At 43.8% G+C, this 27,725-nt stretch overlaps 1 protein-coding gene across 1 annotated transcript in view; it reads right to left on the bottom strand.

Annotated features, from left to right (window-relative positions):
* The window catches only part of LOC109315159 (protoheme IX farnesyltransferase, mitochondrial), a 150,865-nt gene extending 128,497 nt beyond the window's left edge, over positions 1-22,368 (bottom strand). The window contains exons 1-4 of the mRNA XM_019542732.1: positions 22,250-22,368; positions 20,145-20,269; positions 17,276-17,600; positions 3,699-3,823 (exon numbers count right to left, since the gene is read on the bottom strand). Coding sequence (XP_019398277.1) covers positions 3,699-3,823; positions 17,276-17,600; positions 20,145-20,269; positions 22,250-22,292 — 618 coding nt within the window. The 5' untranslated portion in view covers positions 22,293-22,368. The remainder of the gene's footprint in view (positions 1-3,698; positions 3,824-17,275; positions 17,601-20,144; positions 20,270-22,249) is intronic.
* Positions 22,369-27,725: the final 5,357 nt, after the last annotated feature.

Genomic DNA, 27,725 nt, shown 5'->3' with positions numbered 1-27,725 from the left:
GCATCCAGTTCCAAAGGGAATCTACTGTCAATCCATTTGAGATTATTCTGTTAGGGCACACACTGAAATTGGAGTATGAACAAAACCAGAACAACATGGAAAATACAAGAAAAAAAATGAGAAAGAACGGCTGTTGGCTCATCTTCAAAACTGCATCAAAAGCAAGAACATTGGATGCACTTAAAAAGCTCATTTAAAAGTCAGCTTTCCCATTCAGATTGTATAAGATATGCACCCAGTAATCAGAAGTTGAAAAAAGCACTTTGTATACTTTTATTAATCTTTATGGTTGCTTTGTAAGCACTTTCACATGAAGATCTGAAAACAGTTTATGAATACAGGTAACTTATTATTCCTCTTACACAAGACAGCACTGGTACACTTATTTTACAGGCTTTACTATGAGCCCATTGAAAAAAACTGGCAAAACTAAATTCAGTGGCAACTGACTTGGTGTCTAAGTGAGTCTATACACGTGCTCCAGGTTGGGGGATGACGGGGAGAGTAGCGTTTTAATTAGAGCGGCTCTCAGGAGCCACTGCAATTAAAATACTCACAGCATCTTAAAACCTACAACATGTTTATAGGCTCAGCAGTGCTATGCTGGTTAGCGCTACAGATGAAAGGGACTTGGGGGTCATGATTGACCACAAGATGAACGTGAGCCTTCAATGTGATGCTGCGGCTAGTAAAGCGAGCAAAACCCTGGCTTGCGTCCATAGATGCTTCTCAAGCACATCCTGGGATGTCATTCTCCCTTTGTACTCAGTCTTGGTGAGGCCACAGCTGGAGTACTGCATCCAGTTTTAGGCTCCACAATTCAAAAAGGATGTGGAGAAGCTTGAGAGAGTCCAGAGAAGAGCCACGCACATGATCAGAGGTCAGGAAAACAGACCTTATGATGAGAAGCTGAGAACCATGGGACTCTTAAGCCTGGAAAAGCACAGGCTCAGGGGTGATCTGGTGGTCACCTATAAGTTTATAAGGGGTGCTCATCAGGATCTGGGGGAATGTCTGTTCACCAGAGCGCCCCAAGGGATGACCAGATTGAATGGTGACAAACTCCACCACAACCGATTCAGCCTGGACATAAGAAAGAACTTCTTCACTGTCCGAGCCCCCAAGGTTTAAAATAGGCTGCTGCCAGAGGCGGTTCAAGCACCCATTTTGAACCCCTTCAAGACACATTTGGATGCTTATCTTGCTGGGATCCTATGATCCCTGCTGACTTCCTGCCCCTGGGACAGGGGGCTGGACTCAGTGATCCTTCAGGGTCCCTTCCAGCCCAAATGTCTATGAAATCTTGTATATTCAGTGTCCCACACTTCAAAATGGCAGTGGGGGCACTTTAACTACAGCTTGTTTGAAGAGCTTTAGTTAAGGCACCCTCACCACCATTATGAAACATGGGGACGCTGAATACATGTGATGATGAGGCTGCTGAAGCATTCTAATTAGAACACAAAGCAGACATCCATCATTTGTTCAGGCACCCTAAGTGACTTGACAAAGGTCATGCAATAAGACAAAGAAAGAATTAAGAATATAAGTCAGGATTCTTACCACCTATTCCCATACTCAACTACACAGTTCTACTTCAAAGCATTTTCAATGGACACATTTCATGTCACCAATACAAGCATTATTGCTATAAGGCAGGGGTTGTCAACCAGGGGCATGTGTACCTGTAGGGGTACTTGGAAAGGTGATAGGGGGTACATGCATGCAGGCAGGGACAGAGCGGGGGGGGGGCAGGGAGGGGGAGGCCAGTGGCAACCCTTTGTGCACAGAGGTGGGCAGGGGTGGTTCACACATGACAGGCACCACTGCCACCCACCACCCTGCACCACTGCCTCACAGGAACAGGGCCAGGGGAGGCAAGGGCAGCACTGCCCCTCTACGGGCTGCACAGGTGGGTTCCACGGGCTGCTGACAGGTGGTGCACAACTGGCTAGACACGAGGCCCATCAGCAACCCAAGAAGCTGCAGGTGCAATTGGCCATGGGAAAGTGGGGTGTGGCCACCGTGCTAGGTGGGGAGGCAAGTAGCAGCGGCGGTGACCACCAAGTGCGAGCTGGCCCCTGTGCATTTGGCTGCCGCCACCAGAAAGGGTACAGGGTACACTCATTTAAAAAGGTTAAAAACCCTGGCTACAAGGTTTAGAACTCTGTCAGCAGCTTTCTGAGTAAGTATACTCCAGTCAGCTTCTGTATTTCAAACAGCAATGCAGAAACATACATACAGTTCCACAGGTGATCATATTGTAGGCTTTGTTGGAGTATGGATAAATAAAACCATGAATTAGTACATATACAAATCACACAGAGGCCCTGCTAACAGCACTGACCAAAGTAGGCCTCACTGACAAAGGAACGAGGTATACCATATGTAGCCTACCAAAACGCTGAGCAAGTTTAACTGTTAGGCCTTATAGGCACCTCACAAGGCCAACAGATAGAGAATGACTGATAAAAACCAGTACAGGACACCAAAACAGGATCAGACTAACCTGGTAAACAGACTCCCTATCTGGTGACAAGGTCACACTACCTGGTTAATATTGGGATGTGGATATTGAACAAGGCCAAATGCAAAGTCATGAACTTGTGATGGAATAACTGCATGTACAAATACAGACTGAGAAATAATTGCCTAGACTTCAGTACTGCACCAAAGGGCCCGGAGGTTACATTAGACCATAAGTTGAATATGAGCCAACAGTGTGCTCTGGTTGCAAGAAAAAAACAACAGTATACTAGGGTGTATTAACAGGAATGTTACCTGCAAAACAAAGGAAGTGATTTTTCTGTTTTATTCAACACAGATGAGGCCTCATCTTGAGTACTATGTCCAGTTTTGGGCTTCACACTTCAAGAAGGATGTGAACAGTTGGGAAAGAGCCCAGTGCTAAGCAACAAAAATGGTTAAGGACCTCCGAGGCAAGACTTACCAGGAAAGGCTGAAAAGAACTAGGGCTATGAGGATGGGTTTATCTCTGTGACTGTAGGGGACAGGACTAGGGCCTCAAGCTGTGGCAGAAGAATTTTAGAGCGGAGTTTTGACTACGAAGGTGGTCAAGCAGTGGAACAAGTTATCTAGAAAAGTTGTGGAATCACCAGCCACTGAAATTTTCAAGAGCAAGTTGGGCAGACGCTTGACTGGGATGGTTTAGTCAGGAATTATACTACACCGAGCAGGACACTGGACTAGCTAACCTTGTGAGGTCCCTTCCAGCTCTGTTTTCCTATGATCCTATATTTTAGTATTTTTAGGTTATGCATGATCTAAACCTGGAGCTTTATTGGTCGGCATATAGAAAGGGTCCTAGGAAATCTTAATGCTGTATACTGGGCTTGGGGGCACAAATGCATTTTATGCTTGTACCATACCTACAAATAACTTGGCTAGCACTATGTACTTAATAGTCATGGATGCTTGGGATTAGGCTTATAAACAATAAACCTGGTTGAGCTTTTGTCACAGACCACTGAAACGGAGGCATGATATGGCTAGTAGCACCTAACCCCCCACCAAAACTGACCCCAGACAATACTGGCGACCAACTCTGAAAAGACACATTTTTATACTTCTGCACATCACATATTTCCTGTCACATCACACTACCCATGTAGAGTCAGTGAAAATGTTTTGAACTTTCAGACATCATTTTGTAGTACAAACAAAGATGATACACTAACTTGATTGATGGAGTTGGCAGCACAGGAAGCAAGTCCGGTTCCAACAGAGGCAAGCAGGAAACAAGTGAAATCAAAAGGGACTGGAGCCATAGCAAATCCAGCTGATGCGGTACTCACAACCAGGGCTGTAATACACAAGTGCACAACGTATTTCACCATCAAAACACCAATAATATATTATTTTCCATAAATGTACCCATTAGAGATCAGATTTGTAGGCCCCCGAACTACAAAGGTTAACCCTTTACATTACTATTTGTACCACATGAGCTCAAACCCAGAGCAGAGTCCCACTGCCCTACAAATAAAAACTTAGCCATGCTCCAAGTCCCAGGCTGCAGTGGGGATAGAACCTGCCAGCACAGAACAAGGGTAGTGGCAGGGGTGGGGCAGGAGGAACACAGACTCCGGAGGTCAGGGCAGGGAGATGGGAGAAGGGGAACAGAGGCCTGCATGGAACTTAATTATTGGAGGCTCGTATTAAATTCATCCCCACCACCACTGCAGAGGGGAAAGCAGTAGTGGTGGGGAAGGCGGGGGAAGGTGCTGGGGGCAAAACAGTATAGAGGGAGACGGGGGAAGGGGAACAGAGGCCAGAGGATGAGGGAGGCAGACAGAAGCAGGGGTAAGTGGAAGCGGGGTAGGGGTGAAGAACAGGAGGCAAGGGGGCAAGCTGGCTCCCCTCCCCTCACTGCCTGACCCCCACCAGCTTCCCCCCTTCTGCTGCTTTCCCCTCTGCAATGGTAGTGAGGATTAATTTAATATGGTATGCCTCAGTTTTTTTGTCCTTGTGGTTTTTGACCCCTGGATATCCAGAGGTCAGAAAAATCCACAAGGAAAAAAAAATGGAGCAGTGCATGCTCAGGCAGCATGCCCTTGCAACACAGAGAAAGCTGGACTGCGGTACATGGCGCTGCAAACTTGTTTGCAGCACCACATACCACGCAACTGTGCTAGTCTAACACATGATGCAACGTCACCATAACAACGCACTACAGCAATGCAGCTCATTGCTATGGTGGCATAGCGTCAGCAGGCACAAACTGTGATGCAAACGCTACATCGTTATAGCACATGATTATGGCAACATAGCTGCTAAAAATAACCGTGAGCTTGCCAGGATGGCTCAGTAACAGATCTACAGAAGTAACACATTAAGAGACCACCCCCTTTGCCCAAATGCTAGTACATGTGCAGACAAACCTATCACATACTAAAATTGAGACAGAAGTTGTGCACGATCACATATGGGTTTCTAAACAAGGGAAGCATGTATGAGACATCCTCTCCTAAGCAGTCCATACTTTGGCAAAGTTGGAGAACTCCTGTATTAGACACTTCATATCGGCAGTTAAAAGGTGGTGGTTGTTGGCACAAGTGCATTAGAGTCTATAGCCAAAATATTCAGAACAGAGTGCCTAAAGGTAAACTTCTAAGAGCAGCTCAATTTTCAGAGGTGTTGAGTACACCTAATTCTATTAGGAGCTGTAGGCACCTGTGAAAACCAGGCTAATGATGTTTAAGCACCCAAGAAAAAATCTTCATATTTAAAAAATTCTTGGTTCTCTTAGTAAACAGTACAAGGAAATATGAAACTCGCTGAAATTCACTGTTTTTCAACTTATTAAGTTAATAAAATGCAGAGAAGAGATGATGGTGAAACAGTGGCGTTTGCATTTCTAAGAGTGATTACATTCATTTTTTGGTATTATAAATCACACTTTCACTTCCAGACAAGAATTTAATTAAAACTTATCAGAGAGAGCACTTTACACTCATTCATTACAGCACAACACCAACTCATTTACAGACGGAGAAAGGTGGAGCAGATTGGCAAACAGTCCATGTAACATTACCATTACACTGACCTCAAAGAAATTCTAATACAGTATAGCCAAAGTGCTAATTAAAGTCTCCATTGATTTCTCTAGATTAATTTCAGTCAGCCATTTCAGTGTGACTTATCAGGATCTCATTAAAAAGCCTGTAGTACACTTTCTCATTTAACCAAGCTGAAACAGATATTTTTAGATGTTTGTCCAGTGCTCTGGACTTGAGGAAAAGTTCTTGCTGCCTGAGCCACATTTTCAAATGCAGCATGTTACATCACCATTGCAGCAAGTTTATTTTCCTTTTCTTGTGGAGGCAAACATGAATTTTATAATCTACTCTGCATTCTTCTCATGAAAGAAACGTACATGTAATTGAGATTACTTCAAATGAGGTCATTCACTCTGTGTTTGTTTTTTGATCCTTGTTAGCTTAGTGCTTTGGGGGCAAAATTAACTATACTTTATTGTATAATGGATGGAATTGATTTTTTCAAGATTTGTTGAGGAGGCCTGGCACTGTGTGTACTTTTCAAGAATAAGTCTGGATTCAAAAGTTACGTTCTCAAAGACAACGTTTTTCTTGTATTGAACATACCTAGTTTTATTAGAAAAAGGGAAAGCATTTTCCTATGGACTATTTAAGATTGGAATAAGCAGCACACTGTGCACTGATAAGTAAAAAAGAGATGTATTACAGTGTTTCCAGCATAAGAATACACTCAAGGGACTATAACCACGAATTTCTTTTTCAGCTTCATTGTAACGTGATCTTTCTTTATAAACCTTGAAATTTGTGTGTACGTCCCTATTACATACCTAGCTTCAGAAAACAAAGGAAAAATATACAAGATCAAACAATTCTGTTTACCAACAATTTTTTGCCTTTGTTCTGGTGGCCATATACATTTCATTACATTTTTTTTTTAATGCAGCTTGTACCTCTCTTATCAGATAATAAACAGAGTGGGAAAGCAAGAGGAAAAAGTGTACTTTAACAATTTGACTGTCTTTCTAAAACTTACTATGCCCCTCAAGGAAAAAACAGCCTCCTTTAAAGCTTATATATCAGAAGAGATGTGCTTCTTAGACTCACACACTTTGTTCACTGGAATGCTAAATACAAAGTCAATGTTGGTGCTACCGGACTCGTCTGGAGTACGCTCGAGAAGATTTTCTTGCAAATTACAAGTTATACATTAAAAGACAAACTTCTAAAGCATTCTTGATTTTAGAACAGTATTTTGAAACAAATGTTATTATCATTTCATGCAGACATTAAAATGCAATATCATGAAACAGCTGACTGTGATAATCACAAACCAGTTTCAATTCACTCTGGGCTATTTATTTTTCCTACTTTCTCTATGTAATGTAAAATAATTTGTTAGAAAGCTATCATTTTTAGGCTTTGTTTGCAAAAGGACAACAATAACTGCAAAATTAAGAACTTTTATCTGACAGGATTTAGATAAAATTAGTTCAAGATCAAATAACAATCTAAACAATGAAAACTGATTTGTTTTAATCAAAGCACCTAGCTATATTAAAGTGATAATTTAAAAAAAAAAAACCAACTTCTGTTTTCAGTTATAAGAGCAGAACTTCACTTAAACTTCAGGGAAACAAATGGAATCTTCCCCTGGTGCAATTAAGAGAAATATTTTAGCTTATAGATTCTTTTTTTCCTTCTTGTTGTTCTACTTTGGGAGCATTATGTAAATGCTATTACACCAAGGTGGATAACTCATTTCCATTTACAGGTAGGAAAGAGATACAGACATGAAATTTGATTTTTTGGTGGTCACTCAGCAGTTGATAGCAGAAATCCCATTTTTGTTGCCACCTGCTGGACTCTCTCTAATTTGTCCACATCCTTTCTGAATTGGGGGACCCAAAAATAAACACAGTACTCCGGATGTGGCCTCACCAGTGCTGAATACAGGGGAATAATCACTTCCCTGGTAGGAGTGTTGCCAGCTGGTCCAATGCATCCCAGAATGCTGTTAGTCTTCTTAACAACAAAAGGCACACTGCTGACTCATATTCAGCTTGTTGTCCACTGTAACCCCTAGGTCCTTTTCTGCAGAGCTCCTGCCCAGCCAGTCGGTCCCCAGCCTGTACTGGTGCATGGGATTGATCCATCCCTTTTAAGTGCAAGACTTTGCTCTTGTACTTGTTGAACCTCATGAGATTATTTTTGGCCCAGTTCTCCAGTTTGTCTAGGTCGCTCTGAATCCTAGCCCTACCTTCTAGCTTATCCACTACTCCCCACAGCTTGGTGTCATCTGCAAAATTGCTGAGGGTCCACTCTATGCCATCTTCCAGGTCGTTGATGAAGACATTGAACAAAACTGGCCCCAGGCCCAACACCTGGGGCACTCCACTTAATACTGCCTACCAACTAGACATTGAGCCTCTAAGCCTGAAGCTCCAGCCACTTTTCTATCTACCTTACAGTCCATTCATCCAGCCTGCACTTCCACAGCTTGCCTGAGAGAATGTTGTAGGAGACTGTATAAAAAAAATCTTGCTAAAAATCAAGGTATACCACATCTACCCGTCTCCCTGCATCCACAAGGACAGTCACTTCATCATAGAAGGCAATCAGGTTGGTCAGGCACTACTTGCCCTTGTAGAATCCATGCTGACTATTCCTAATCACCTTCTTCAAGTGCTTAGAAATGGTTTCTTTGAGGATCATCTGCTCCATGATTTTTCCAGGGACTGAGGTGAGGCTGATTGGTCTATAGTTCCCTGGATGCTCCTTTTTCACTTTCCTAAATTTGGGCACTATGTTTGTCCTTCTCCAATCATCCAGGACCTCTCCTGGAGTTTTCAAAGATTGCAGAGCCACTGGCCATAATAATCTCATCAGCCTCCTCCTTCAGTACCCTTGGGTACATACCATCCGGTCCCATGGGCTTGTAAATGTCCAGCTTTTTTAAATAGTCCCTAACTTGTTCTTTTGCCACTGTTGACTGCTCATCTCCTCCCTAAACTGTACTGCCCAGTGCAGTAGTCTGGGAGCTGACCCTGCCTATGAAGACTGAGGTGAAAAAGACACTGAACACTTCAGCCTTTTTCTGCATCTTCCGTCACAGGGTTGCACCCCCCCATTCGATAAAGGACCCACACTTTCCCTGATCCCCCTCTTGCTACCGACAAACTTGTAGAAACTCTTCTTGTTCCCCTTCACATCCCTTGCTGGCTGCAACTCCAATTGCACTTTGGCCTTCCTGACTTCCTCTCTGCATGCTTGAAAAATGCTTTTATACTCCTCCCTAGTTATTTGTCCAAGTTTCCACTTCTTATAAGCTTCCTTTCTGTGATTTAGTTGACTAAAGAGTTCCCTGATAAGCCAAGGTGGTCTTCTGCCATACTTGCTTATCTTTCTGCACATTGGGGTAGTTTATTCCTACATTCTTAGTAAGTCTTCTTTGAAGTATAGGCAGTTCTCCTGGACTCCTCCCTGCTCATATTGGCTTCAAAGGGGATCCAGCCCATGAGTTCCCCACGAGAGCCAAAGTCTGCTTTTCTGAAATCCAGTATCCTTACTTTGCTGCTCTCCATCCTTCCTTTCCTCAGGATCCTGAACTCAATCATCTTGTGCTCGCTGCTGCCCAAGTTCCCATCCACTACTACATTCCCCACCAATTCATTCCTGTTTGTGAACAGCAGGTCAAGAAGAGCATGGCCCCTTAGTTGGCCGCTCCAGCACTTGCATCAGGAAGCACCTACGATGCAGGTGCTGCTGCTGCAGCCAGGTAAAACTGCCTTGCATGCAGGGCTATATGACATGTACTCTTTATGAGTTAGAAAAAAACGACTCAGGCCACAGCTGTTTCCAGTCCAGCTCACCCATGCTTTTCCTGCAAAGAGGTGTGCAGGACTGTTCCACATGCTCTAATAATCAGAATACTTTAAGACAACCTTGCTCAAAATGACATGCACATTCTCACCTCACTGTGCCACTAAACAACCCTGAAGCAAGCCAGAGCTGCTTAGACAGTTACTCAGACAACATTCTCATTAGACTAAGAAAACAGAAAACACAGAAAGCCTCATCTCACCACTGTAAATCCAGAGCAACTCTGTTACAGATAATCAGGGACCTACCAAATTCATGGTGGAAATAGAGTGTGCGGTAGCTCCTTTAATCTTACATGTCCCTCACGCACACCTCGCCCCCCTTCCCCCGCAACTGCTGATTAGTGGAGAACCCCACCACTCCCTCTTGATCATCAGTAAAGCTAAAACCACAGGTTTAAACATGACACCGTTTTTGCCTACCCACTAGTCAGCAGCAAACAGTAGGGCTGTCCAGGGCCCATCAGCCAATCAGTGATGGGAAGCAAAAATGGTGCCATATTTAAAACTGCAGTTTTCGCCTCCCTGCTAATCAACAGCAAGCTGCAAGTGGGCCCTCTCCATCAATCAGCAGGGAGGGCATGCAGAGGAACCTGCAAAATTAAAGGAGCCACAGTACACCCCATTTCCACCATGAATTTGATAAGTCCCTACAAATTATGGAACTACTTCACTTTTACACTGATGTAAAAGAGATTTGAGCCTGGCCCACTGTCAGTTCCCTACTAAAAGTACAGACTATAAAAAACGAAGTAATCAGAGATAAATTATTTTCAGCTGTTATTAAATAATTAAATTATAGGTTTGAACTCCTCAAGAACTAGATCTAAGTGAAGAGCAACATATTTAAATTGCCTGAAAGGGAGGAAAACACAGAAACATAGAGCTATTTTGAGAGAGTCTCCAGACAGTGATGGGACTACATATTCAAGGAGATTCCATATGGATATAGCACACAAACTAAGAACAGACACCTAGTACACAAGCTGCTTTGTTACCAATAAAACAAGCATTCAGTAACCAGAATAGAAAAAACAAGCATTATTATTCAAGCTTCAGTAGTTTATGATTATTAAAGTGGTACTTTTTTAATACTACCACAACCATAAATCTAAAATGGGGAATTGGAACACATTGTTTTGCAATAAGAACTGATAAAAAAAAAAAGTCTGAAAAGCCTTTGGGGCAGAGATGATTTTGTATAATATCTAAAACATTGTGTTACTACCTCAATAAAAGAGGCAAGGATTTTGGGGGGTGGTATCTTTTATTAGATCAACTGCATAGTTAGGATAAAGTTAGACAAGCTTTCATATGCAATGCATTCTTCTTCAGGTCTAAAAAATCCTTGCCTCTGACATATTTCCTGGACCAGCACGGCTACAACATGACTCTAACACTACCTCAATTTAACTAATAAGTAGCTCAAGGTATGATTGACAAAAAGTATCTCTTTGGCATACCAACTGAATGAATGACAGGTTTGTAAAGCAAGAGAAAATGTTACCTGTGGATCACACTTACAGTATGTTTAAACATCACAGAAGTGGTGGTGGAGAAATCAGAGAGCTGTGTTTGATGTATTTTGGCAGAGAGCTCCTTCAGAACTCTGAAGGAGATGTATTCATATTGCAGTATTTCCAACAGGGAGCAATCAAGGACCCTATTCTGCTAGGCACAGTAAAGACATGCAGTAAAAAAACAGTCCCTGCCCTAAGGAGTTTGGATTCTAGATTAGCATTATCATAATTATTTGAAGAATGACAGGTTAGTCTCATATACTACTGCAGCTCACATATTTGCTTTGCAGGTATATGTTAACTTATTTGATCATTTAATTGGTTTCCATCAACAGAAATCAGCATACTTAAGAATCCGTTACCTAGATACCATCCACTTTAATAGCTAGAATTTGCATTACTTACATGGTTAGTAGGTACAATGTTCACTGCTTTACACTGTATATTTAATTTGGAGGGTGTAACTTTATAAGTGAAGATTAACAAATGTTTAGTTTTTAATTTTTCTATTTTGTCTATAAATCATAATTGTTTTTATCTTTGATTACTGGAGCAATATTAGTTAAATATAAATGCAATATAAAATTAAAATGAAGAGATTCAACTAAAATTCTTAAGGGTATGTTTGTGTTGTACATTGTTAATATTTTCTGTCATCACCTTACCTTAGTTTATTTATTTATTTTTATTTCTTTCAGTTCCATATGAATTATGGGGCAAAGCTGAACACAATGACATTTTTTAACCTTTCTTTTGTAACTCAAAAAAGCATCAGACATATGCTTTAGGTTACAGAGTGCCAGGATGGTAAAATCCAGCTGCCGAGATTCCCGCCAACAGAGAACAAGGTAGAAAGGGAAAAAGGAAGGAAATCTCCACCAAAAAAGTAGATTATGCTACAAGTAATTAAAAGCTCCCCACTCCAGTCATTTTTATGGCAAAAGTATATATATTTAAAAACATATGAATCTTTTCCTGTTGTGAAAGCATAGTTTCAATGGCAGCAGCATGAAGACTAAGGTTTACATGAAGCAGGAGGGCAGAACAATTGCTAAACTCATTTCCTTTCAAATGCAGTTGGTAACACAAACTGTCTCTTTCCTTCCACAATGAGAGGACAGGGTATTGGGAAATTCTTTTTAGTGCAACATTGTGCAAATCTTACTTTATAACCAAAAAGGTATTTAAAAAAGAGCAATTTTTCAAGAAGATATGCAGGATACAAGATCAAACCAGAACATAATGGGTCAGACCATTTGAGGCTCTGCCCCTTGTAACATGAGAACTAGAGTGGCATAATTTACATCTTCAAAAAACCAATTACAACACTATACCCTCCAGGAAAAAAGAGTGTTTTAAGATTACAGGGAAGAATGACTATTAGCTGTCTATAAATCTAGCTCTGAACATTACTTTCAATAATCTTTTAGCTCTTTAGTTTCCTGAAACATAGTATGGCTTGAGTATATTGAGCAGACCTTTGTGGTCTTACCCAAGTGAAAGAACTTCAGTATCCTGAAAAGGGAACTTCAAGAGCACCAGTAGTTCTGAGACATAGCACAAGGGCAGAGGAAATCTATGAAAAATACTAGTTGTGATTGCATAAGTAAAAAAACAGCACTTGCTCTTGATGCCAACACTTTGCACATGAGGCTGTTCGACTGACAATGGCTCCAGGAGGCTGGTGAAAATGGAATCAAGTTGAATCCAAGAGTACGGCTACGGCCACATCTGGCATTTGCTAGGATTTCACCTACAAGCATAGCTTTCCCAGTAAAAACTTCTCATTTAGACAAAGGAGGCCACAATTTGCACAAAAGGAATCTACCTAAATTCAGGGGCAAAAATACTTTTCCAGTAGAGACAGAGATAGGTACTAAGGCAACTTAACTACTAACTCAAATTGAAGTCAATTTGAAGTGTACTAGGTGTTGACAGAGAGGAAGGAAATAGAATCTGGGAGTCAATCTTTCTGAATTTTTTTTTTGCCATGTGTACATTATACCACCTTGAACAATTTAGAGAACCCCTCACGTTCCTCTTCACCAAGAGTTATGAAACTAATTCTACTTAGTAACAACTTTGGAATCCTTCATCTCTAAGGGATTCCCATCACAATGCCTTTATTTGATAGTTTATTAAATTTCTACAGTGGCATCTAAGGTAAGGAAGTCATTCTTCTTGATCATCAGGTCTGGCACATTTTAGTCCTAGATTAGAAAAGACAGAAAGATAAATACGAGCCACCAATGTGATGCTGCAGCCAGCAAAGCAACTAACACCCTGCCTTGCATCTACCAATGCATCTTAAACAAGACCCAAGATGTCATTCTCCTGCTTTATTTGGCTTTGGTGAGGCCACAGCTGGAGTACTGAATCCAGTTCTGGGCTCCTCACTTTAAAAAGGATGTGGAGAAGCCCAAGAGTCTAGAGGAGAGCCACGCACACAATCAGAGGTCAAGAGAGCAGGCCATATGAGAAACTGAGAGGCACAGGACTCTTCAGCGTGGCTAAGTGTAGGCTCAAGGGTGATGTGGTGACAGCCTACAAGTATATCCGGGGTGTTCATCAGGACCTGGAAGAATGTCTGTTCACCAGGACTCCCCAAGGGAAAACAAGGTCTGACGGTCACAAACTGCTGGAAGACCATTTTAGATTAGACATAAGGAAGAACTTCTTTACCGTCCAGGTATGCAGAGTCTGGAATAGATTTTCCCCAGAAGCAGAGCAAGCACCTGCCCTGAACACATTCAAGATGTGCTTGGACGATTATTTTGCTGGGGTCCTCTGACCCCAGCTGACTTTCTGCTCTTGGACAGGGGGCTGGACCAGATGATCTCACAAAGGTCCCTTCCAGCCCTAATGTCTAAGAAATCTATGAAGGCTGTAACACAATAGGCCTTTGTAAAGAACACACACCATGATTTTTTATGGCTCTATTTGGATTTTAACTATATTCAATAGGTGTGCAAAGCTTCAGGTGGCGATTCGATTTAAAGGAGATTGGACCCAATTCAGTGGCCGAATCTCCAAATCCGAATTGAATCAGGGGACCAATTCAAAAGGTCTGAATCAATTCAAAGCTCTCCAAATCTCTGGAAAAGATTTGGAGAGCTCTGATGATTCAGGCAGTCCCCAGTAGCTGCAGCCGACTCTGAGCTGTTAAGTACTAGCGGCAGAGGAAGGGGAGTATGGGGGAGGGGACCATGTGGGGACCCCTGCCAGCTCCCCGAGCCCCCCCACTCCTCCCCCCAGTCCCAGAGCTTTAAAGAAAAGCCCCAGTGCTCACTGGGTGCTGCTGGATGGGCGGGGGGAAATCTCTGCTCCCCCATGCTGCATGGGGGGGCTCTGCATAAGCCCCCCGATGCCCCCCCCCATGGGTGCTCTGCCTGGGCCAGCTCCAGCCCTTTAAGGAAAAAAAAAAGGGAGAAAAGCCCCAGGATGCACTGCTCCTGGTGTGGCCTCGGGGCTTTGGGGCCTCATCCAGAGCCCCCCACGTGAAATGGTGCAGTGGGGATTAACCCCCTGCCAGCAGGAGTGGTGGGAGAGCTTTTCTCAGGTTTTTTTTTCTTGAAGAGCTGGGGAGGTAGGGGGGGCGCCTTGGGGGGATCAAACAGAGCCCCCATGCAGCATGAGGCAGTGGGGATCACCACCTGCCCAGCAGCACCTGGTAAGCTGGGTTTTTTTTTTTCCAAAGAGCTAGGAGCTGGGGCAGGCAGGACAGCCATTGCTGGGCTGGGGGAAGGAGGGCCTGGCTGATTCGGAGATTCAGCAGCAGCTGAATCTCCAAATCAGATTCAGCTGAATTGATTCTGGACAGTAATTCAAATCACTGAATCAAATCACTGTCCCCCAAATCATCCGAACCTGGAACAAATACTAGCTGCTTCGCGCAGACCTAACATTCAAGTTCAATTTCTTATGGAGGGCCTGAAGCTCTTCAAGAGGAACCACTTAACAAAAGCATCTTGTTGAAGAGACACCAAGACTGGGTGGCCCACATGAAGCTCATGGGTCTATGCATGAAAAGTACTATAGAAGAGCAAATTACTATTGCTACTCAGCAGTGAGAAAAAAACTATGACTGTAGTAGAATGAGTTTAACTGGCTACAAATAGCCAGTGTGTCATCATTTTTTAAAATTTGTTAAAAACCCTAAGCTCTTTGAAAATGTCACTAGAGAGGCGCACAAAGCTACATTACTGAAGCCTTCAGCGACTCCTGGCAACAAAAAATGTCTGTTAGTTTCCCAACAGACTTCCTATTTTCCTCAACATTCACTGACACCACTGCATACCAGTAGAGGAATGTGTCACATACGTAACTAAGGTGGAAACCAGAGTTTATAGTTTCATAGTCTGTAGGGTTGGAAAGGACCTGAGCAGATCATCAAGTCCGACCCCCTGCGTTGGCAGGAAAAAATACTAGGGTCAAACGACCCCAGTTCTTGTGTTCTACTGAAGAACATTGTCAAGGCTATCTGGATTTCTCCAAGAAGGTGACAAACAAAATTTAGATCAAGGTCCATATGTGCAAAATTTTGGATGATCTCATAGATGCTGAAAGCAATAAAATATTTTTGTTTTTAAAAACCAGAGGAATTCTGAAATAACCACATTAGATTTCTTGTGGAAAACAAAGGCTACGGCATGAAATACTGCAGAACCAAAATTCCAAGAAGTAAAATGATTTCAGGAAATTTGTAAATTTATTAAAGAAGAATCATTATGAAACTATAATGCTGTTTTAATACCAAGACGACACTCTGGTTTGGTGGAGGAGAGACCAGTTTAGAATCCCAAATATTTTATTTTTATATTTTGGCTCTGCCATAGATTTAATGCGAGGCTTTCATCAAACCATTTAATATCTCTGTATATCAATTTCCCCATATATAAAATAAAGAGCTGCTATCTATGCCACAAAAGCGATTTAAGTGCTATGTAACTACTACGAGAACATGACACTGAAATACAATAATGTTTGCAAGATAGCAAGACTGATAAGTAATTGTAAGAACTATTTAATAAGTTGTTTGCTTAGCTGGTTGGGGGGAAAAAAAGAAGACTAGATTTTAGAAATTTTTGGGGCCAATACTGAAAGCCAATTTTATGAAGGCATATTGGCTGATACCAATCCAATTTCCAATACTAGCCCAGCAGCTTGGAGAGCTGTGTAGAAGATGGTAAGTCTGGTGTGGTGGAAGGGGAGGGGAGAGCAAATCAAAGGCCCCTATGGTGAGGGAAGAGAGGGGCTAGGGCAAGCTCTGCCCTGTTGGGGTGGGACAGGCACAGGACAGAGCCGCTGCTTGTCCAGAGGGTGCGGAGGGCAGGGAGCACACACCACAGTTCCCACCTCTCATCAAGGAGGGCATGTGCCCCCAGATCTGCCTGGGTCAGGGCGGGAGCTGTGGGGGGCTCTTCATTTCAGGAAACTAAGATGAGAATACCCAAAGCTGAGTCAGGTTTGCTAGGAATGCATCCACTTTAGCCTTTTTGTTGCTTTTAACATAAAACTGACCAGAAGCACTACTAAACTGAAACACAAAAACTTGATTTAAAAAAAAAAAAAAAAAAAATTAATAGCAACTTTATAAAAATCCTCTATAACTTAACAGAAGTTTCTCATTAAAATAAGAGTATATTTTGTATCAATGATAAATTCAAAACTGAAATGGGAAAAATTAAGCCTTTGTTCCATCTGCTATTTAGCTCCAGTGTGTCTGGTCCTGTCCCAGAAACGTGAGGAAAGGTACTGTGGTATTCAAAAGCTTATCTAGGTCTATACCAACCATGCAGTTGGTCCAATAAAAGATATTACCTACAAATATGATTGTCTTTTGCAATTTCCCTGGACCATCATAGCTACAACATCATGGCTACAACTTAAACAATACTAAAAATAGTAAAAAAGTGATTACTTCAGCAAAATGGCACCAGTATACTTTATTTGCCTTGCTTGGATTATAAATTTGATAATCCGCTTTTATACAGACTGGCAGTGAAAATACAATTAGAGAACTCTCAAACTGAAGTCTGTGAACTGCTGCTGGTATATGGAATATTTCCTTGTGACATGACAACTGGTTACATAGCTCTGGCTTCTACTTAGTTCTTGTAATTAAACTGAATTAAAAATCAACTAAAAATACATTTAATACTTTTCTAAACTATCTTTCTTTATAGGAAATTGCCATAGCTGACCTAGGTGTGTTACGTTACTGAATTATCTGCAGGACGAAAAGTGATAAGGAAGTTGTCCACAAGAAAAATTGTACATAGAATCACAGACCACTTGAAGCAAAAAAAAAGTTGGAGAACTTTGATTCACAGAAGCTGGAAAAAGTTCTCAATAGTACCTGTAAGTTTGATTTTGGACAAACGTGCTAAAATTCCTGGTAAATCATCCAGCTGTAACTTCATTTCTTTCCATTGTTTTTCTTCCTTGGATTCTTCTATTCTTGATGTTGCTGAGTCTTCTATTTCTGCAGCTAACTTTGCTTTGCTGAACTCAGCTCCTTTTGATGCCTCAGGCAAAGGTAGGCAGGGAAGTAAAACTGGCTTAATCTTATGTATAACCGTTTTTTCATGCCCCAAATGTTGCCTCTCCTGGAAAGGAGGTGCAACTGGATCTGGCTTCGGTTTTGCTTGCTGGTAGAGGCTTTTGTTGCACTGTGTTACATACTGGATAGAAAAAGAGAAATTAAGTTTGAGGTACAATAGTTTGGTATTTCTCAAACCTTGTAGGTTTACATCCCACCAAAAGCCTCCCTACTTGAGCCACCACCATGTTCTTCACCACCAATTCCCCTTGCGTGCAGCAATCAATGGCAGGAGGAAGTGGCAGTGTCTGAAGTGCATACGTATGGGAGGGAGAAGGAAGGGGGGCAGGAATACCGTAGATCTGCAGCTGTGATATACATGTGGCTCCCCCCCCGCTAAGGAATCTTTATGTACCCCAAAAGGAGGACACATGCTTGCTGTAATTAAAAAAAAAAAAAAATCTATTCTTATCCATAAATTCTGGACATCACTAACATTAATAGGAATACTAGAATGAATTTCTTCTTATTGCTATACAATGTTTATGATTAAAGAAGATGACTTCATGTTGCTGACACGATAGACACTGTTTCCAGTACCGCTTCAATTGCAAAACAATACCCACAATTGCACAAAATATGGCAAAAGCCTGGTTTTCATTCAGGTATAAATAATGCTAGCTTAAGCTTGGAGAGCTACTACCAGCATAACTAAATAGTCCCTTGCAGCTGCAGTTGCAAGCACTGCTCCTCACTTCCTATTCTAAACTACTGGGTATTTATTTATTTTAATTATTCATTCTACAGTTTGCTCAAGCTTTAAACAAACATAAACATAAGGATATATATACACATGACCACCCACAGTCTAATCTGCTATTATTAAGTGCTAGCTGTGTTCCAAGACACAGACACTTCTAAAAAAAAAAATTAGAAAGTAAAATTTTCCCCCTCACGTTAGTCTTCTATCACAACTAATTTTAGTTTAGTCTGCCTGACCTGCCAATTTCAGAAAATGTTTCAAAGGAAAAGTATGTAAAGATGAACACTAATGGGGTGTTACTGCATACAGTGCTTCATTTCTACACCTGACTAGACAGATGGCAAGCTGAAATTAGCTTTTATACAGTCTTTCCCCACTCTTTTATAGCACCTGTAGTTAGTATCATGTAAATAAAAAGGCACATATAGCCTCCCTAACATTTCAGTTTTCTTCTCTGAAGCTTTCCACATATTTCAGTAATTTCAAGCCCAACTTATCAAGAATGTGCCAGCTTTAAAAAACTATGGGGCAGCACTTGCAGGATTTAAAAATGTAGGTTAAATGTAACAGCAACAATGTAGGTAAGGAAGAGAGATGTAGTGCTTTTCACCAATGAATGACTAGTTGAATGCAGCTCAAGTCAAAAGGCAACAAGTCTGACAAAAATTTGGTGACCTAAATGCAATGTTCTCTCTAAGGAGCAGTGGTCCGTGAGCGCACCACCTCAGTCCGGCATGGGACACTTACCAAAGAGAACTGAGGGCTGGGGGCTGGAAGCCAAGGGGTGGGGCCACGGGCTGGAGCTGAGGCTGGGGGCCAGGAGACTGGAGCCTGGCACAGGCTCCCCAGCTCCGGAGAAGTGTTCTGCTCCCCATCATCAGGGCCAGGGAGTGGAGCACTTCCCTGGAGCCAGCAGAGCCTGTGCCAGCCCCCATCCGTCAGGGCTGGGGAGTAGAGCAGTGTCCTGGAGCCAGCAGAGCCTCAGCGGGGCAGGCAGCACCTCCTCCCCAAGGTGAGGCAAGGCAGGGATGAAGGCTGGGGCGGGGGGCTGGTGGAGGCTCTGGGGAAGTGCTCCACTCCCCATCCCTGATGCAGGGGAGCAGAGCACTTCCCTGGAGCCACCAGAGCCCGCGCCAGGCTCCTGCCGCAGCCTTTCCTGGTGTGTGGGCTTGAAAAGGCTGTGTGCAACCACAATTTTAGTTGTGCACGGCCGCACACGCATGCACCTTAGAGGGAACCTTACTTGCATGTGAAACTGGCAGTGGTATCAATCTGTTTCCACTGGATTGGTAGCTAAAAAAGTATCAGTAAAACTGAAAATATTTGGTCCTTTTGTTGCAATCATAGCAGACACACTTGAGAAGAGAGGTGAAGTTAACCCATAAACTTGTGGATAGAAATTGTTCCTGAAGCACAGGGTTGAAGCACCCAAAGGGACACTAAAGAGAATCTTGCATTACCACTATCCATGATATATTTGTTCACGGAAGAGGTGGTTTCCTAGGTTTGTTAGAGACAACTTCAGCCTTTGTGATACTGGAGACTAGTGCACTGAATATTTACAAAATATAGAAGAACTTAACCTGATACAGAAGAATTTAACCTGCTATTTTCATCAACTTAGGACCTACCTCAGTGGTTTTACACACAAATGAAAAATACTTGTCTTTGCCAAGATTCTGTCTATTCGAAATGTAAGAAATCAAACAGTAAACCTGGTTTTATAATTTGCATTTTAAAAAGTTGGCAAAACTAGATAAGGAGAATTCAAGATCCATCTTTGGAATGGAAAACAGTACCCCAGAAAGCAAGTTACACCCACAACTTAAGTTACAAATATTTGAATTCTGTATAAGGGGAAAAAAAGGGGGGCAAAAAACCCAAAAACAGTCAATATGGAATAATGCCATTCTCTTAACTTACCATTCGTTTGAGGAAGCTAAAGTGCTGAAATGTAATCCATCTTTTACTGGCTAGCCTGCAAATTTGTATAAGCTTGCATGGCATATGCTGTATCGCTCTTTTCTGAAGGTGCCAAACAAATAAGCCTACAAAGAAAAGAAACACTATTTGGACTCCAGTTGCTTTTTCACAGCATGGATGAGAAACAAACAAACCCAATACAATGCTTGTTGTGCCCCATAACACACAACACCTCTACAGGAGGGCTAAGCAAAACAGCTATTTAACTGAAAGAGATGCTGAGTGAGACTGCAGGATGCTTTCAAGTTCTGGAGGGAAGGGACGAGTATTTTACTTCCCAGTGATGCTCGGAGCTAGTCTTATATAGCCTCTTCCTCTACCACAACCTCCACATGCTGTTAATTTACTTACCTTACCAGCAAGCTGAAATATTTGTTTAAAACAAGTCCTTCACTTCACTTGTTTAAAGCAAATATAAAAATAGCACTTGAGATAAATTTTTATATCAACAGGACTTTTTGCCAACTATACTAGAGATCTGTGTAACTGATATCCTAAAAACCTGATTGAATCACGCATCTCATTGATGATATAAAACCATCATAAAACAGGAGAATTCAGTATTAAAAGTCATGCTATAAAAGGTCTCATAGGAATAAGGAAAGCAAAACTATGAAAAAACATTTATGAGTCTGGTGTACGTGCTTCACATGCCGAAAACAGTCCTAACGCTCTGCTGACCAATGACTAGAAATGCGGGTCCAGGGGAATACATGACCTCATGATTCATTTAGCAGGAAATCATCACAAGTTACTAGGGGGAAATATTTATCATAAATTTATGACTTGCACATGTCTTTCTACAAATACTGAGGTTCCTTTCTTAAAGAAACACTACAGTAATCTGTTATAAATACATGGTTTTCATGGGATATGTTACAACTACCATCAAGAAGAATCAAGGAAAGTGTGTATGTTTCTGCACAACAGGAAAGATGAAAAATTCAGGAACTTTAAGCAAAGCTTTGCAGTTTTTAAGCTAAACATTATTATAATCAGCTCACTGCAGATAAAAGGGGAAAGTGTATAGAAAAGAAGAGTACTGTATTTGAAATACTGTTAAAATGAATGCTATTTTGCACAAGTGTTTTAATCAGAGTGCATGGCAATAAAATTGACAGGCATTTTCCAGGCACATTTTTAATGGGCGTCTTTGCTGCAGTCAATAACTTATTACATGAATGAAACAACATCCCCATTTTGATCCTTTAAAACAGAGCTACTTCCTAAACAGAATTTATATAGAGAACATTACTAAAACTCTTGCACGTCACCCCTGTCAACATGAACAGGAGGAATCTTTTATCTGAAAGTAAGTTTACTAAAACTGCACTGTAGCAACAGAAGAGTGGAGATTGTTTTAGAAAGCAGTGGTACGAAAGGCACCTCTATAGCACCGCTCCGTAAACCAATCTCTCAGAAAAAAGGAAAATCTCTCTCTTTGTATGGGCATGTAAAATAATGGGTGCAGGGGGGCAACCTCCAAAAGGCCGTAATCTAGATCGAGAGCCCCATGAGCTATCCACCGAGCCAATGGGATCCCTACCCCAAAACACGGACCCTACACTTTCAAGCCCTGACCCTACGCCTTCCGCATCCGAGGAGCTTGGATACGTTCCTGAACTGCCTCAGTGAGATGCAAGTACGTAAATCTGCCACGTGTCACTTTAAGATCCCGCATCCAAAAAGCAAAGCAATGAACAGAAGAGGAAGTCAAGGAAGCACAAAAGCAAAAGTAAACGAGACATCGACAGGTGGGTTCAAGGTTTTGCTCCGTGTCTCCTTCGGTGCAAAGAAGGCGTGCTCGTCCGGCCGTCTCCCGCAGCTGTCTCAAGCGGGTGTCAAAAGTCAAGAGAAGAAGACAGGCGCCTCCTCACCCCAACACGGGCTGGACCCGCCCTGAAAACTCCTCAAGGACCAGACAAACGTCTCGCCCCACCCCTCCTTCCCCCGCACATTGCCCTCCACACCCCGCACCCCTCCACAGCAAAGGCTGGAGGGAGCCCCCCTCCCCCGAGGCAAGATTGCTCCCCGCCGGGAGGTACCTGGCACAGCCCGGGCCGGGCCGCAGCAGCGCGCCGCATTCATGGCCCGGCAGCGGCAGGAACAGTAGCGTCCCCCACTGCCCTCGTCCCTCAGCCCTTGGGCGCCGCCATCTTGGCCGGGCCGCCGCGCACTGCTTCCGGGTTGGCACTTCCGGTCGGCGCGAATGGCGCTTGCGGCTGGAGGTGGACGCTCGGTGGGGTGAGGGTATACGGGTTTCGCCACCACACGGCTCCTGGGGCAGGTACCACGCAAATAACTCGGTCGGGCGCGGGCAAACCAGCCCTCCAGCGGAGACGGGGTACGGCTGAAGGCCAGCGCAGCCCTCGGGCGCCGCGGTACGTCAGCGGCTCCGACAGGTCGCAAACACCATGCAGCGGCAATGCCACCAGCACGTTTTCCAGTTCGACCTGCAGCACCCCCAGCGAATATTTGTCACGTAATTCATTTATAATAATGTATTAACACCAACTGGTGACTGCTGGTTGGACACGTACTGCAGATCGGGAGCTGCTGGTGTGCATCTATTTTAGACCAGGCGCAGTGTTTTTAGGCTGGTCTGTGTGTACTGAACTTTTGTAGGGTTATGGGTTTGGAACAAGTTCCTATTGCTTAGACCAGTTTATTTGTAATGTCTGCATAGGGAAATGCCGCCTGAGTGGGGGGGGGGGGGCATGTACCCCCCCCAGTGACCAGTCATTGACTGGGGAGGTCCCCCCACAGCCAGTTTCACTGACTGGGGGATCCCTCTCATGGCCAATCGTGCCAACCGGGAAGTTCCCAATTGCCACTGGTGCTTGCTTCCACCTGCCCCCTTTGACTGTCGCCTAAGCAGGGAGTGCTGGCTTTCAGGGGGTGCACCAGCACTCTTAGGGGGTGCACATGCACCCCTTACACATCGGCGTGTCTGTACTTGGTGTTTAGCCAAACACCTTATGTTACACTTTAGCAAAATTGCAGCTAGCTGCAAACCCCAACACTGAAGAGGGCTCTACAAGTTTCCCGGGTTAGGTTCCTGAAAGTTCCCGTGTTTGGCAAGGCAAAAGGCTTATGGAAAAAATGGCAGGTGGTGGGCTAATGCACAGCCACAGAAAACCATAGTTACTCAAAACTCTATGCCATGGTAGCCAAAATGGTATATAGAATATAAAGCATGGATGCTCAAAACTGGTTGGCAAGAGAAACTTGTATATCCTGAGCCAGATGGTCGCACTCCAGTTTTAATGGCAGGCTTCGCTGCAATACATCTATTCATTTGGTCAGGGAGGTGGCTGTTTGCCATGCAAAACGAGTGCCAGACCAGCTTTCCAGCAAGCGCTTGTCTGTGTGCCCACTGGTAATAGCTAAAAGTGAGAGCTGCTTAGTGCATTATAAAGTTTACTGGGGAAGTCTGATAAGTAGCTGCATCACAAAGCTGGCTGGCATTTAAAGGATGGAAGTACAGCTATGCAAACCATACAGTTGCCTGGTCAAGAGGCCCAGTTTGCATTAGGGTTATGTCTTAGTGTGATTGTCTAGTAAGGAGTAAGGCCTGACATTAAAAATTTGCATGGGGTCTCCCACAGTAAACTGTGTCACTACCTGGAAATATAGATAGGAATGCAGGGTGCGGGGTAGGAGATCTCAGACTTCCCTTTGCTCAAGAGGCCTGTCAAACCTTTCAACCTTCCCTGTCCCCAGCATGGTCAGTGGAATGAATATTGCCTCTGTCACTGTTTATTACTTCCTCAGACACATCCTTAGACTCCTCATCACTAAACATTGGCAGGCTTATGCTCTAGCAGTGATTCCATAGTAAGATGGTATCATGGAATTTGAAGGAGTAACCACATGGCATCCCTAAAGCATCTGAGCAAGGCCTGTCAAAAGCATCTTTTTGCCTGGGGGGTCTACCCAATGAGGGTTTAGTCAAGGAGCTGAGACAGGCTAGAAGCTTGTGCATTTAGCTTGGCTCAGGAGTTTAGAATGAGATATTATGCTTGTGGTTGTTCTGACTTGCTGGTAGAGGATAAGAGAAAAAAAGCCAAGAACCTGAATAAGCTTTTCTTCAAGCTGGAGTCTGTAGTTTATTCTGACATTCCTAAAATCATAGAAAGGATTGAAGTGGTGAAACAAATCACTATTGAGAGGCAGATAGACTTTAAAAAGTTATAGGATAGACAAGGGAGAATAATTTTTTATAGCTAATAAAAGTTAAGTTTAGATCATTTTCATGTATATTTAAAGTATTATATTTAATTGTGTGTATATATTTAAACCTCTCATGATACGTTTGTGTTATCTGTAACTAATTAACCATTTGTTGTTGTTTTTTTAAAAAAGCATCTTTTAAAAATCAAAAAATATGATTAAAAATGTGAGTTATATAAAAAAAATCTGCTTTTTTATTTATTTATTTTTTAAATCATTGATTTTTTTTTTATCCACCCTGACTGCTTCCCTCTTACCACCTGGAAGAGCCTATTGGCACATTACTTCATTTTAGAAGGCAGCAGATTTGACAGGCCAGAGTTCAGCAATTCCTCATGCTGTACTGAGACAATGTAGAAGACTTGTCTTAAAACAGGCATGTTAGACTCATTTGGCCCTGCAGGCTGGATCAGGACTGCAGTGTTCCTTATAGCTTGGCTTCTGGCCATGACTGCCAGCACTGCTGTGTTGGTACCAGCAGCCAAGAGGTTAATGCCACTCCTACTCAACCCCGGAGCCGCACTGTAAGTGTGGCCAACAGCCAGAATATGAACACTGCTGATTTTGGTCACCAGTGGTAACTGAAAACACCTGGGTGCTGGCTACACAGAAGGGCTGGCAAGCCCTCTTGGCTCAATAGGGATATCATGGCCCTCTTGAAAAAGAAGAAAGAGGCATACAGGCAACCCTTGCTTAACATGATTTCACTTACTGCAGTTTCGTTATAACACCCATTTAAAATACCTACCTAGTTTCACTCGGCACTGAGTGCATTTCATTATAATGCTCAGCAGGGCGTGGGGAGAAGCAGTGGTGGCAGTGGCAGCGAGGGAAGTGGTGAGTGGCAGCCAGCAGGAGCCCAGGGAGAGGTGGCAGGAGCCTGGGTCCGTTCCAGCATGTGGTGCTGGAGTGGGCGGGGAGAAGCGGTAGCAGCAAGAAGGGGATGGTGGGGGGCATGAGCTTGGAGCCCAGGCTGGCAGGGCCCAGGAGCACAGGGGCTGCTTTGGCATGTGGTGCTAGAGTGGCCAGCAGGCAGGGAGTAGCAGCAGGAAAAGTGAGAATGGGCAGGTGGGGGGCATGAGCATGGGGCCTGGGGCAGCAGGAGCACAGGGCCCAAGGCCAGGCCTGGCAGGAGTGCAGGGCCTGAGTTAGTACAAGCGAGCCCACAGAGCTCCCCTGTCCCTGGACTGCAGCCCAGGCCCTTTTCCGCTCCAGTCATATACTCACCCATGGGGTGGGGTGCAGACACCGTCCTGCGCCTGCAGGGATCTGGCAGAGGCAGCTCGTCCCAGTGCCGGGTGCCCTGGAGGGAGCTCCTACTGGGCAAAGTGGGGTGTGGGCTAGTGGGTGGCCCCGCTGCTTACCCTGCCCCAGAGCCCTAACTCAGGCCCACAAGAAGGAGAAGGGGGAGGACCTGGGCAACTATAGGCCAATAAGCCTAACTTCTATCCCAGGGAAAATCGTAGAAAAACTCATCAAGGAGTCTATGTATGACTCAGTCTTAGAGGGTAGGATTCTGAATGACAGCCAGCATGGCTTTGTCGTGAGCAGGTCCTGTCTTACCAATCTCACCACCTGGACATGGGAGAGGAGGTCGGCATTATAGACCCAGACTTCCAAAAGTCCTTTGATGTAGTATCCCATGACATCCTCATGGGAAAGTTGGAAGACTGTGGGCTTAACTGCTCGACGGTTCAGTGGGTGGAAAACTGGTTGCCAGGTAGGACCCAGGGAGCTCTCATGAACAGATCTTATAGTTTCATAGTAGCTAGGGTCAGGAGGGACCTGAACAGATCATTTAGCCTGACCCCCTGCCACAGGCAGGAATGAATGCTGGGTTCACAAGACCCCAGACAGGTGATCATCCACCCTCCTCTTGAATATGCCCAAGGTAGGGACGAGGACCACTTCCCGGGGAAGTTGATTCCAGATTTTCGCCACCCTAACTGTAAAATATTGCCTTCTGGTCTCTAACCTAAACCTATTCTCCATCAGCTTATTACCATTGTTCCTCATCACCCCAGGTGGTGCTGGGGAGATAAGGGCTCTACCTATTTGCTGTTGATCTCCCCTGATGAGTTTGTAGGCAGCCACCAGGTCCCCCCTCAGCCTTTTCTTGCTGAGGCTGAACAGGTTCAGGTCCCTCAGTCTCTCCTCCTAGGGCCTGTCCTGCTGCCCTCTCACCAAGTAGGTGGCCCTCCTCTAAACCCTCTCCAGGCTGGCCACATCCCTCTTGAAGTGCAGTGCCCAGTACTAGATGCAGTACTCCAACTGCGGCCTGACCAGTGTCACATAGAGGGGGAGGATCACCTCTCTGGACTGGCTTGAGATGCACCTTTGGATGCATGACAAGGTATGGCTGGCCTTGCTGGCTGCGGTCTGGCATTGGTGGCTCATCTGTGTTGTCCTTGCAAGATATGGCCAGTGGCGTTTCTCAAAGGTCCGTGCTTGGTCTGGTGCTTTTCAACATCTTTATCAATGATTTAGATATGGGGGTTAAGAGCCTCTCTAGGCAAGTTCACAGATGACACCAAGTTATGGGGGAGTGTGGTTTAGGCTGCAGATACAGGTGGACCTGGATAGACTGGAGAGGTGGGCGAATTTGAACCAGATAACGTTCAACACAGAAGTGTAAAGTGCTCCATCTGGGGGCAAATAATCCCCAACATAACTACAGGTTTGGTGGCAACAATTTGATTTGCACCATGGTCGAAAGGGACCTAGGGGTAATAGTTGCATGAATGACAGCATGAACATGAGCTGTCAGTGCAATTCTATAGCCAGCAGGGCAAACAACACTCTGGCATGCATCAGCCAATGCATCTCATGTAAAACCAAGGAAGTAATTCTTCAGCTTTACTCAGCACTAGTGAGACCGCAGCTGAAATACGGTGTCCAGTTCTGGGTGCCGCACTTCAACAAAGATGTGGAAAAACTTGAGAGGGTCCAGAGAAGAGCCACCCGTATGATCAAAGACTTGCAAGGCAAGCCATATGAGGAAAAGTTGAGGGATTTGGGTCTCTTCAGCCTAAAGAAGAGAAGGCTGAGAGGGAACTTGGTAGCAACTTACTGCTACATCAAGGGAGGACATCAAGAGCTTGGTGAACAACTGTTCCAATCAGGGCACCCTTGGGGAAGACCAGGAGTAATGGATACAAACTCCTGGAAGATGCTATTCAAGCTCAATTTTAGGAAAAACTCTTTCACAGTCAGGGTGTCTAGAGCGTGGAACAAACCCCCTCCATAGGTAGTGCAATTGCCTACTCTGGAAATCTTCGAGAGGAGACT

Source organism: Crocodylus porosus, unplaced genomic scaffold, assembly GCF_001723895.1.
Source record: "Crocodylus porosus isolate Cpor-Errol unplaced genomic scaffold, CroPor_comp1, whole genome shotgun sequence".
Taxonomy (NCBI): Eukaryota; Metazoa; Chordata; order Crocodylia; family Crocodylidae; genus Crocodylus; species Crocodylus porosus.
This window is presented reverse-complemented; position numbering and strand designations above follow the sequence as displayed.